The sequence below is a fragment of the Pinus tabuliformis genome, chromosome Q (genome assembly GCF_031772625.1).
Source record: "Pinus tabuliformis cultivar Carrire ecotype Pingquan chromosome Q, CPIR1, whole genome shotgun sequence".
Classification (NCBI taxonomy): Eukaryota; Viridiplantae; Streptophyta; class Pinopsida; order Pinales; family Pinaceae; genus Pinus; species Pinus tabuliformis.
Genome location: NC_142296.1, coordinates 1,067,472,136 through 1,067,484,972, shown reverse-complemented (window position 1 = coordinate 1,067,484,972; position 12,837 = coordinate 1,067,472,136). Strand labels below are relative to the sequence as shown.

The 12,837-nt window shown below is 34.9% G+C and overlaps 1 protein-coding gene and 1 pseudogene across 1 annotated transcript; both read right to left on the bottom strand.

Moving 5' to 3' along the window:
- Positions 1 to 285: 285 nt before the first annotated feature.
- Positions 286 to 603, bottom strand: LOC149223193 (uncharacterized). The gene has a single exon (XM_089387822.1). It carries the CDS (start codon positions 601 to 603, stop codon positions 286 to 288), a length of 318 nt encoding a protein of 105 aa, XP_089243948.1.
- Positions 604 to 8,656: 8,053 nt separating this feature from the next.
- Positions 8,657 to 12,481, bottom strand: LOC149223192 (putative kinase-like protein TMKL1 pseudogene; annotated as a pseudogene).
- Positions 12,482 to 12,837: the final 356 nt, after the last annotated feature.

The window sequence follows — 12,837 nt, the reverse complement described above, 5'->3', positions numbered from 1 at the left end:
GATGTTGCTTCCCATCATCAGAGGCTGGAATTGATCTAGTTGAACCGCCTTTTTAATGTGCAAGCTCAATCCATCCATCGCTAAGATGAAAAGTAATGGAGAAAGGGAGAATTCCTAGCGAATACCCCGGCCATCCCGAAAGAACTTTGATGGATACCCATTTATGATAACAACATAGTTGACATTGTCTAGACACGCCATGATCCAATCTACACATCTGGACCATAATCCAATTTTGATGAGAACAAGTCTGAGAAAGCCCCAATCCAGACAATCATAGGCCTTCTAAAGGTCAAATTGTAAAATTGCAGCATTTAAATGCTTGGTATGGATCGTATGCATGCCCTCTTGTGCATTTGCAATAGTGTCATGAATAAGCTTGTCCTGGAGAAAACCATGTTGTTCAGGAGAAATATAGCGAGACGGGGTGCAATGCATGTGGCCAACAATGGTCTTTGATATGATTTTGTATATGAGATTGCAGAGTGATATAGGCCTGAAGTCCGAGAAGAAACTGGAAGGATTGCGCTTTGGGATGAGAGTAATATATTTGGAGGTGATATGATGATGAATGTTACCCGTGGTCCTCGACTCCTCCACCATGTCCAGTATGTCTTCCTTGAAATGATCAAAAAAGTGGGTGAAGAGTTATATTGTCCATCCGTCCGGACTCAAACTTTTATAACCCTTAAATGATTTTAGAATGCCAAGTAATTCACCCTTGGTGACTTCCTTATAAAATTCATCATTTGACTCCTCATCAAACATAATCGGATATGGGTCTATCACCCAAATGAGGTCCTCAGCAATAATATTTTCATTATGGTCATATGCATCTTGAAAATGTTGAACATCAGTGTTACTAATCTCTTCCTGAGTCTGGAAATTTTTTCTGTTAGCTCCTTTTATCTCCCATATAGTGTTGATGTTGCGATGGTGGTTAGCATAGTGATGGAAGAATCTCGTGTTGCGATCGCCCTCCTTAATCCATAAAGCCCAACTTTTCAGCATCCATGTGGATTCCTCAATAGAGAGGAGTTTCTTCTTCTTAAGCTCTAGGGCTTGAATACGGGACCCAATAGTAGATCCTTTCGTAGGTCCATGAATTTCTGTTTCTGCCAGGATTTGACATTTCCGCAAAGGATGTCAAGTTTGTCAAGAATGTTAATCATGGGGAAGGGTCGATAACACAATTATGACCCCAAGTATCCATCACCAGCTTATTAAAATCAGGATCCTCCAGCCATGTTCTGTTGAATTTGAAGGGAATGCCCGTGCGAATATCCATTTTCCTCCATTGCAGTGAGATGGGTCTATGATCGGATATAAAATTGCTGATGATATCAGCGTGGACATCACCAAGCCCGCCCAATAGTTGTTCATGGACCAAAAAGCGATCCAGTCTCTTAGAAACATAAGCCGCGCTAGTACGGCCATTATCCCAAGTGGGAGCCATTTTCGCAGGGCAGATATCCACAAAGTTGTGCATAAGAATGACATCTTGAATCATCCCAGCCAGGGGATCGATCTTCCTGCTGCGACCCCAAACTTCATCTAGTCTGATAGTACAATTTAGGTCCCCATTGATGATGAACGAGTCCAGCTCCATCATACCAGAAGTAATCAACTTGTCTCAGAAGTCAAGCATGTCTTTGTATGGAGCATATATGTTCAGAATACGAACACAACCACCCAGGCCACGGATGTAACATTGTAACAATGATTGTCACATTAAAACAATATTTGTCACAATGCGAGGCTGGACAGATTTTTGTATCATTCCTATGTCACAATATTAAACTAGATATTATAAAACCTAACATTATAAAACCCAATATTATAGACCCTAAGATTAATATTATAAACCTTAAGAATAATATTATAAACCATAAGATTAATATCATAAACCCTAAGATTAGTATTAAACCTTAGGATTAATATTATAAATCTTAATATTAAACGCTAGGAGTAATATTGTAAACCTTGTGAGCAATATTAGATATACTAGGATTAATATTAGACCCTAAGATTCAGGGAGGCTGGAGCGAGAGGGGTGCTTTTTAACCTCAAAGAAAAATCTGGAATAAAGTTCTCTTGGGGACTTACGAAAGCCTCGAACAATCAAGTCAAAGTGCTCTCACTCTAGCAATGCCTGAGGATTAGCATCTCTAAAGGCATTAGGAAATTGATCATTATAGGTGATTCAATGGTGGTTATCCAAAAATGCATAAGTCTTTCCAGGAATGAACACTTTTTTGACTCATAAACGTCTCCATTAATCATAAGGATAATGTATCTTCTCATAAAATTAGAAGATTACAAAAAATTTCATGTCAAAAGAGCAAATAACCATTTGGCGGATATCCAAGCCAATAAGGGAGTGGAATTAGAGCAAGGATCCTTACTCATTGATCAACATATTTGTACATGTCATGTCCCTTAATTGAAATATTAATCGTAACCTATATGGATCACAACTGGAGCATGGGAATTAACGAGGATCAACTAGTAATTAAATATGATAATATTATGAGGATACACAAAATTTCTTCTGGAGAAAATGATGATAGATGGACATTAAAGAACAAGTGGGCACGGGGGAGTAAGGCGACCATGTTACAAGACAAGTGGGCTCTCATCCCTTGGCTAATAAATGTGAATTCAGGTGAGAGCAGTCTCAATACCATTACATTTCGAGTCGATAGGAAATTGGCGATGATGGAGAGGGAGGAAGGTGGTTTGGCTTTGGTGTAGATAAGAAATGCATTTACACTTGATAAGATGGGAGGGAATTTCGGTAAGGAGCAGGTGATTATATATCACAGTTGGTTGAAGCAACTCAACCATAGAATTATTCTGGTGTAGGGAAGAATTGCAAAAAAGATGGCTCCTGAGAGTAATGGAAGAGGGAATGATGGAGAGGAGCTCGGGCACAGCAAGAGTGTTACGGAATTGGTTGATAGCTCATGCAAGCGGGTTGTTAAGGAGATTAACGAAAAACAGAGATGTTGCGTTTTCCCAGCTATCTAGTTTTGGGAAGGACATGGAGTTGAATCGAAAGTTAATGGAACACCTGAATATGGGTGTATTGAACTTGAAACATAAAGTTGATAATATTGAACTGCGAGTGGAGTCGGCTACTGTGGGGGTTCTGAAGGAGGTATTTGGGCTTTGTGATGGCTCTGCTCCTATGGCAGAGGGAAATGATGATGTTGCAAGTCGTGAACTGGAACTTGGTGTAGGGAGGAGCACAGAACTAGGCATGTTATTTGAGGTGGTTCACGAGGAATTTGAGCCTAAAAGTCACGGGTAGCCGTTGTTTTGCAAAATTATAGTTTTATGTTTTGTTGGATAGGAAAGTACTATATATATTTTTGGAAAATCTATAGTCTTAAAGGTGTAAAGAATATATATAGGAATAAGATAGGTAGAAATAAGTCCCAAGGAATAGCTCAATTGGTCACGCTTTTGTTGCTAGGTACCTTGCCTATTGGGAGGTCACGAGACCAAATCTCCTCGGTGCCCTTGGGGTTAGGCCCGATATATTGGGCCGCCTTCGATGGATCTGTGTGGATTATTGCTCATGGACGTAGCGCCCACTCAGTGACCGCAAACCATGGTTGCTTAAAAAATAAAAAAATAGAAGATAGGTAGCAATATGGTCTCTTGGTTTATATATTTGCACAAATCTGAGATGGAGTTCTCCATGATTGTAAGGGACTTGGTCCGTTTCCAGCATTATTAATGAAAAATACTACTCGTTCTCTATATATATAATCTGAAAATTAATATTTTAAACCCTAAGATTAATATTACGAACCCTATGATTATAAACCCTAAAAATAATATTATAAACACTAAAATTATGAACCATAAAATTAATATTATAAACCCTAATATTAATATTCTAAACCATAAGATTAATATTAAACTCTAAAATAAATATTATAAACCCTGAAATTAATATCATTAAACATAAGATTAAAATTAAACCCTAAATTTAATATTAAATCCTAAAATTATAAACTCTAATATTGTAAAACTTAACATTAACGTATCAATATTATAAATTTGATATCCCTCATCTGCCGATGCTCCTTTCTTTCTTTTGAGGAAAAGAAATCCCTCAGCTGATTACTTACGCGCTCTTTTTTTGTAGGGGCGGCAAAATCAATTTATCGCCGCAGATGGCGAAATACATGAAAATGGTGGATGCCGGTATAAGGATCGTTACCAGGTTTCAATCTCACTGTCCTCAGACATCGCCCATGTATTATCATCCAACTTCCAACGACAAATCACCCAAAAATGAGGGCGAGGGGGCCTCCTCTGGAGGAGCACTGATGGCTACCTCTCGTGCCCTGCATTTTCCTACATCTCGCGCTGATTCAGCGTTAGAGATCCTCTGCATCGCTGTTTAGGCTGTAATTTCTTTTGAGGCTGCAATTTCTTCAATAATTTCTCATTCTTTCAAAATTTCAAATTTAATCATGCCATAATATCCTTTGACCTTCGGGGGCATAATATGTTCTTTGTCGTGCAAACGTACTCTTCAGTTATGTCTATCCTTTATTTCCTCTACTTTGATGCATTAAATACTGGAAAATTTTGAAGTGCTGCAGCATTCAAGCAGCGGATTCCAATACTTGCAGTAATTTTCGATCCATTAGTTATTTGGCGCAGTCTGATTTCTAACTTTAAATTGTTTCTTTTGTATTTTCGTTCATAAGAAAAGAGAGGGAAGGGGTTAAAACAAAATAAAGATCAATATATGTCACTGAATAGATCATGCTCTGAAATTAAAGATTAAGAATCTGACACTCTGTTCACATCGTAAATGATTTTTCAATCTTTTTCGGATCTTGTGGAATTTTTTTGTAGTAATTGCTGTAAAAAAGTGCTGGAAAGAAATAATTTTCCAAAACTTGTTGGAAAAATAATCCGTGTTAACACCCAACACACCTTATAAGTTTTCATATTCATCACTGCGTCGCTGTACAACTACGAACTGCAAGGTTTTTTTTTTCTTCTTAATTTGTATGTTTTGCTTTATAATTTACTTTCACTTTTATGGCACTGGTCAGAAAATGGCCAATATTTAAATTGGATGAATGTTGGATATAATTTATCCGACACTTACAGAAACTTGTATAGTAATTCCTGTACAATAGTGTTGAAAAAAATCTAACTTTTCTGAAAATAATCCATCTGTTAGCACCCTATAAGTTGCAGGTTGCAACGACTATATGGCAGGCTCTTCACATTCACTGTAAGTTTTCATATTCAACCCCCTATAAGTTGCAGTGACTGAAGTACCCTGTGGAAAGCTCTCCAGATTTACTATAAGTTTTTATATTTATCAGTGCATCTCTTTAGCATGAATCTTTGCACTTCATGCCTCCAGTGCCTATGCAGAAAAAAGCAAAGAACATGGAAAGCTGTTCACATTCACTGTAAGTTTTTATATTTATCATTGCATCTGTCTCACAGTTCTCTGCGCCATTTCATCCCTCCATCCCTCCAGTGCCTCTGAAATCGATGTAGACAGCAGGACTAACCAAGAAAGAGAAAAGCAAACAGAGTGAGCAATAGACAGAGCTACAAACAGTCATTCACTAACACTAAATTTACAGGCCTAAGTTACTGTACTTGCACTTAATATTCAATGTTGAATACCTTTGAAAGGGTAATAAAAACGCAGCTCTACGGTGAAGAATATAGTGACAAGATATTTATGCGGAGAAAACCCTATAGGGGGATAAATATTTTCAACACTAAAAACATATTCTACTTTTATAAAAAATACTACAGATACAGAGCTCTCTCTTCTCATATTCACAGAGCGTGGTCGCTCTGGAGTACATTCATCTACAGTCACAAATATTTATGAGACTCCCACAGCCCTGTTGCAATTCCCCCTGTTTTTTTCCTCCCCATGCTTGAACAAGAACTTGCCACATTTTTCTCGTTTGAAGTTATTAATGGATTGGTTCTCTCCATTTTCAATCATTTTGATCTCACAAAAAGTTCAAATGGGTGGATTCCAATTGTTTTCCAAGACCTCTCGTTCTGGCAAACTTCTATTTGAAGACTGTTTTTAGGCTGCTTCAATTTCTTACTAGCATTGATTAAACTCTTCACCTGATTTTCTCTGTAAGGAAAGTTTCAACTTCGGTTTACAAACATGCTCAATAAGGGTTTATCACAGGGGAAAGCTTCTATTTTCTTTTTACAAGGATTGTTGCAAGTGTAGCTTTACCTTCTTGACCGACCTAAACTACATATGATTTACATTTTACCCATTTCACCCGCCGTTGTGACAAGCTTTATTAAAATTGATGGTGGCAAAATTTAATTCAATAGCCATATGCCGCCACCTCAGGAGGGATGGCTCGGGATCTTCATTGCTCAAGCACTGTGAAACATTAAATGGTTGCAGAATATCAATGCGAATTTTCACGGTTCCAGTAATTTGGAATGAATTTGTCAGTGGGCAGAAGCTCAATTTAATGTATAGATTTTGCATTACTAAGATCACACTGCAATCACTATAATCATTAAGGGAGGGAGGAAAGCTTATTTCGAAGTTTCTTAGAATGTTTGCAATCACCCGATCAATCTCCCGATTAGTGATTGAGTTACGTTAACTTCAATCATAACTACTAATTGGGTTAAATCGTAACACAATAAGTTGGAAAGATCTTTTTTCCTTTGGGTTCCTTTTATTAATTTGTTGGGTTTGGTTGGGAATCTATTTTTTTGGGTTTAGTTAGGGATTATTTTGTTTCACTTGGATTGAATTAAAAAATATTATTTTATTTTTAATTGTCAGTGGTGAACGCAAAATAAGTTGGAAAGCATTTTTATCCCGTCTGAACAATGAGTTCCTTCTATTTTTTTGGTTAATTGGGAATCTGTGTTTTTGTTTTTGGTTGGTATAGTTAGATATTTTTTTATGGTTGCATTTTGAATTTATTTAAATTCAATTAGAAAGTACCATTATAATTTTAATAATTAGGAGTGGATTTTAAAATTAATATATATTTTTCAAAATATAAAAAAAATTAATATTAATCTATTTAGGTATATATTGAAAATGAAAATTCTAACATGTTCAATTATTTGCCTCAACTATTTTATTGAGAAGATCACTATCTATAAATGCCTTCATTGGCAACTTCAACCACTGGACACAATCACAGTGATTGAAATTTAGTTTGGTGGTGAAAATTTTCACTAATACATCTAACAACTTTGAAAAGAGTGTTTATTTTTAAAATTTATTTTTTGATTTATTTTTTATATCAATTAGTGGTTAATAGATGAAATATGAAATGAGTTTTTAATAGATTGAAATTTTTATGGGTTGGATTTGGAAATTAACTCTATTTATATAAGTTTATATTCAAAATTTTTAATTATAATTTTAAGTTGTTTAATTAGTAAAGATAGTGCCTTACCATAATTTTTTAGGGGTTGAATTTATTTAGGCATTTAAAAGTGTATATTAGACGACGACAACAACAACAACAAAAAATCAAAATCTCCTTAAAAATTGTATTGCGAGGCCAAAAAATTATTTCATTTATTAGTTTCACTAAATTACTTTAAATTATTAGATTTTTTTACTTTATTATATTATATAATTTAATTTATAATTTTTTAATTATTCATTTTTAATTTTAATAATATATATTCTACATATTAATATGTAATATCCATAACATATAAATTAATTTAATATAATATTACTTTAATTTAAATGGAATATGCATTATAATATTTGAGATCAACCAAAAATAATAATAATGAAACAATTAAAATTTGTATTGTAATATTATTTAATCAAAATAATTATAAATTTATTTAATATTTTCAAAATAATTTAAAATTATTATTTTATTTTTTAAAATAAAATAAAATTAAAAATAATATATACTATATATCTCTTTATAATTTAAATTAATATTTTATATATTTTTATTTTAATCACACATATATTAATATTTTATATATTTTTATTATAATCACACATATATATTAATTAATAAATGAAATATTTTTTCCTAGATCGTTTTTTCTAGTTAATTTTAACCAAAAACTTGAGTTTAAGTTGTTTAGTTTGTAGAATTCAAGTGCTCTATGAGTTTTTCAGGGTGCTAAATCTATATATTATTTTATTAAATAAGATATATACTAGCAATTGCACCACATGTTGCAAAGGAAACGCTGTTGTAACCAAGGAAGGAGTAGCATAGAAGATAGAAGTAAATTTTGTATGCAATTTTGTTTATTTACTAGCATTTGTGTGAGAAAATATTTCAAAGTTTTCTTAAGAAATTGTTTCAATTAGTGTTGCCTTGGTTGTGTGAGTTCCTTCATGTTACACTTAAAGTACTAGATATAATGCCAATCCCTTATTTTGCACATTCGAAACAATGTAAGTAATACTTAAGTAAATTCATCCCTACTATTAGGGTCTAACCATGCAAATTGTGGATTTTTCATTGCCACCTCCTTAGGCATTTACTCCCATGACTTTGAAAGATGTCTTCTACATTAAATATGACATCAAAGCAATAGAAAAAGCGGAGTAAAGCATGCAAATGGATAGCAGAAAACTGCCTAAAGGTGAGTAAAAATAATGAACATGAAGCTAAAATGTAAGTTGCAGTTCACTCGTAGTATGAGTCGGAGTATATAAAGAAGAATGAGTCTTAGGCCTTATCTCCTCCAATTGTTGGATGACAACCTTAATATATAGTCTCACCAACGGAGAAGGTGCACAACAACCCATGGCAAGTTGAAGTGCTCAAAGTAATCCATCATCTACAGGAATTCTCAATCCCCTCAAGATATCAACATCAAATAGGTTTGATGTACTCTCCTCCAATACAACAATTTTCAAAATAGAAGGAAAATCCATAAATTCATCGGAGCTCACATTCTTGTCTGGTTTCTTTCTAATGAGTATTTCTAATAGGAGAATTCCAAAGTTGTATATAATTGTCTTGGTATTGGTCCACTTCATCTTCTGGAGCTCAAGAACCTTGTCGTCCTCAAGTGTAGTTGCATTCATCATCTGAGCATCAATGATGATGTCATTAACCAATCTAGACTATAATCAATCAAATGTGCCACATAGTTTTCATCAATTAAAACATTCTTGGATTTGGGGTTGCCGTGAATTATGGTTGTTTCAAACCCATTGTGAAGGTGGGAATGTCCTCTTCTTGCTACAAGAACAATCTCGTGCCTGAGAGCCTGACTCAAAGATGGCCTCCCACCTCAAGCATGTACAAAAGAAAGGATCTTTTTGCATCAATAAGACAAAGTAAGGACCCAACCCACAGACCCACAAGATGAGGATTTCCCTGAATGAAGAAAAGAGCATTGTAAAGACTTCATATTGAATCTAGAGCCCAACTTATGCATATGTGAGATGCAGAACTCTAGTGCATTCTTCATTTTTTTAATATTTGGTTAGACCATGGCCTCTTGAATCTTATTATTGCAATCCGAACCTCAATTTGCAAGTGGAAGCAGACTATGGATACTTTCCAGGTAAAGTGATAGTATTTGCTACTTTTGCTATATCTTTGGGAGAACTGCATTTATTATGGAAGTGAAATTCATGTCTTGTCAACAATAGAAAAAAATCTAAAATGTAGAGGCCAAAAAGGCCATGAGTTATATCAATGCAATGGCCCATTTCACAGGACCCTATGAATGTTGTTTTGTTGGTTACACAGGATATAGCCAACTTTCAAGGCCATACTTTATTTGAATCTTTGTAATCCATGTAAAGTTGGTATGCTATGAATGGAGGATGTAATCTAATCAATTTTTCTATTTTTGGAGAAGAAACAAAAGACAACAGAGAAAATCTTCCTTAGCCTTGGGTTTCAAAATGACAACTTACCATGAAGAAGGTCAGCCAAGTTTCCTTTCTTCTGATAATCATATACAAGAAGCTTCTCTCTTATTCCTTCATAAAATGCTCTGAGAGGGACTATATTTTCATGTTGAAGGTGACCCAAATCCTTAATTACAAGCAAGAGTTCTTTTCATTCCTTGTAAGTCCCTTCCCTGAGAAGCCTCAGAGAAATAGTTCCTCCTTTACTAAGATTGGCTTTGTAGACAGTGCCAAAGCTGGTTGACCTATTGTATTCAACACATCCTCCATCGTGAGATTCTCCCCACCTTCAAAAACCACCAATCTTCCCTCCCCTATTTCTTCATCTTCGAATTCATTCAAAGAAGGGTCCCCTCCTCCTCCCAACACTTTCATATTGTGGGCACTTCCAATGCCTATCAACAAGGACACACAGACAACAATGGTTGTCATCAATGCAATAACAATTCTTGCAACTGCCCCAAGGCTCAGTCCAGGATGCCTCTGAACTTGATTTCATGCACAAGGTGCAAGAGGAGGCCCACAGAGGTTGTTTCCTGCAAATGAATCACTGCCAAAACTCTGTGAAAACACCAAAATGGATCCACTGAGATTGTTAAGAGCTAAATTCAAACTTGATAAATTAAGTTGGACAAGAGCTTCAGGTATTGTACCAAACAGAATGCTTTCTTAGATCCAACTCTTGCAGGCCATGAAACTATCTAAGAAACAAAGGCACGAGCCCTTGTAGATTGTTACTGATTAAGTCTAAAATTTGCAAGTTATTGCTTGTAACATTAGACAAATCAGGTGTTGGTATGTAACCACTCAAATAATTACCATCTAGAAGAAGATCCACAAGCTGCCCACAAAGATTCTGTACTAAAGGAGGAATACTAACATTGAGCTTATTCCCTGAGAATGAAATAGATACAAGCTTAGCACTATTCCCAAGCTCTAAAGGTATATTTCCTATGAACATATGAACATCACAACTCTGTTGCCATTCCTAGAAATTTTAGGAGTCAAAAAGTAGACACACACACACACAAGAATATTAAGGCTTCATAAAGGAGAATATCGATAAGAAAGAAACATTTACCAACTAAAAAAATTACTCCAGGAAAATCATGACAAAGCAAAAGAACATGTACATTAAGTTGCACCAAAAAGGGTAAATTAACATCAATGTAATGAATATACATCTTATTCGCATTGACATATGCATATTGCAAATAAACATTGCTCAAGCATGATAACATCAATGATGCATCAATACACTATTATATACAATCAATATCGACATCAAATAGGTTACTTTAGCTATGAGATTTGAATGGTTCTCGAAGCAACATTCAATGATGCAGAAGTCTAGAATAAAATATGAATGACCATTCCATAGGTCAAACACTTATAAAGTAATAAATCATTTTTGTTGATTTTTTTGAACAACTAATACAAATTTGAATTTCCTCTACCTCCTCATTATAATAAAATGATGGACATCATTAATGACATTATTAGAGAGTGCTAGATGGCCTACAATAAGATCTTGAAGTTCTAATAGTGAAATCATAAATTCAAACCCATATTATAAGTAACAAAACCCGGAGAAAAGCTAATAGAATCCAATCAGTAACTGAATAATGGTAAATAATCCATGTCATCCTCATAGCAAGCATGCATGAAAAACAATTTTGATTCTTTTGAAGGTTATATATATATATATATATATATATATATATATATATATATATATTGGGTTACAACTAAATCATTAAGAAACCCTAAAAATTAAAAACATATCCATAAATGATAAAAATATATCATAACCTTTGATGCAAACAATTCTCCATCATCTTCTAATTAATAATTGATTATACAGGATCCAAGACCTTTGTCACTATAATCTCTCTTTCTATAGCACACTAGATATTTGAAGCCTAGTAACTTAAGTTTAAGAATACTTATACTAGGATCCACGCCCTGTGATAAAATATATTTTTGAACACTAGCTATGCTCTAATTTAGATCGCTAAAACAAATGAAATCATCATGAATGATGCAAACGTTGAAGCTGGGGATTTGAAAGGAATGATAGGGATGAAAGAGCAGAGAAATAAAGAAGAAAAAACAGAAATGGTGATCATTGAATCTTGTGGTCATCACAATGCAACTGAGTTTTTAGATAACTCTCTAGGAATCTTGTGGTCATGACGATGCAGTTGAGTTTTTAGATAACTCTCTAGGAAAGGCCGAGGATTTGATTCCTCCCATCAGTCCAGAGTGGACAAACTATGAATGCACGAAGATTGATGATATGATGGATGTTGTCAGGATTTTTTATTGTGTTAACCTCCCTGTGTTTGAAGAGCTCCGAGATTTGGGTTCTACAGCACCAGCCTCATCCTCATTGGGTTTTGCTACTACTACTTCCTCTTCAACCTCTACTTCTTCTCCATCTTCGTCTTCTTGGATTCCCATAAATATCAAGCAGGAGGCTGAAGGTGTAGAAAGGCATTCCTCAACCTGTGCAGCCCCAGGCACCCCATCTGGTGGAGACCAGGATGTTGCATTATGTGGCATTGATTCTTCCACCTCTTGTTCATATAATCAGAGATTGGACACTGCTTTTCATCGAGTTTGGCATGTGATTGAGATCATTGAAGGAGGACAATTATAAAGGTAAGTACAGCGATTCAAGAGGGATCTTTATGGATTATTTTGGTATTGGTTATGCCCATTGGATAGCAGTTGATGTGTTTTCTTATCTCCATCTTATTCTCTTTCCTCTTGGTTTCAAATTTCTGATTTGTAGGACTGCAACCACAAAGCCTCACAGGGATAATTTGTTTCTCTTATGTCAATCTTATTCATCTCCATGGAGGTTCAAGGAAAATAGGAACTATGGTTGTGATAGTCCCTGGAGGTCCCTCATGGTT

What these genes read in the sequence shown, in the direction of transcription:
- LOC149223193 (XM_089387822.1), bottom strand. Translation starts at nt 603, where the DNA reads ATGGTGGAGGAGTCGAGGACCACGGGTAACATTCATCATCATATCACC.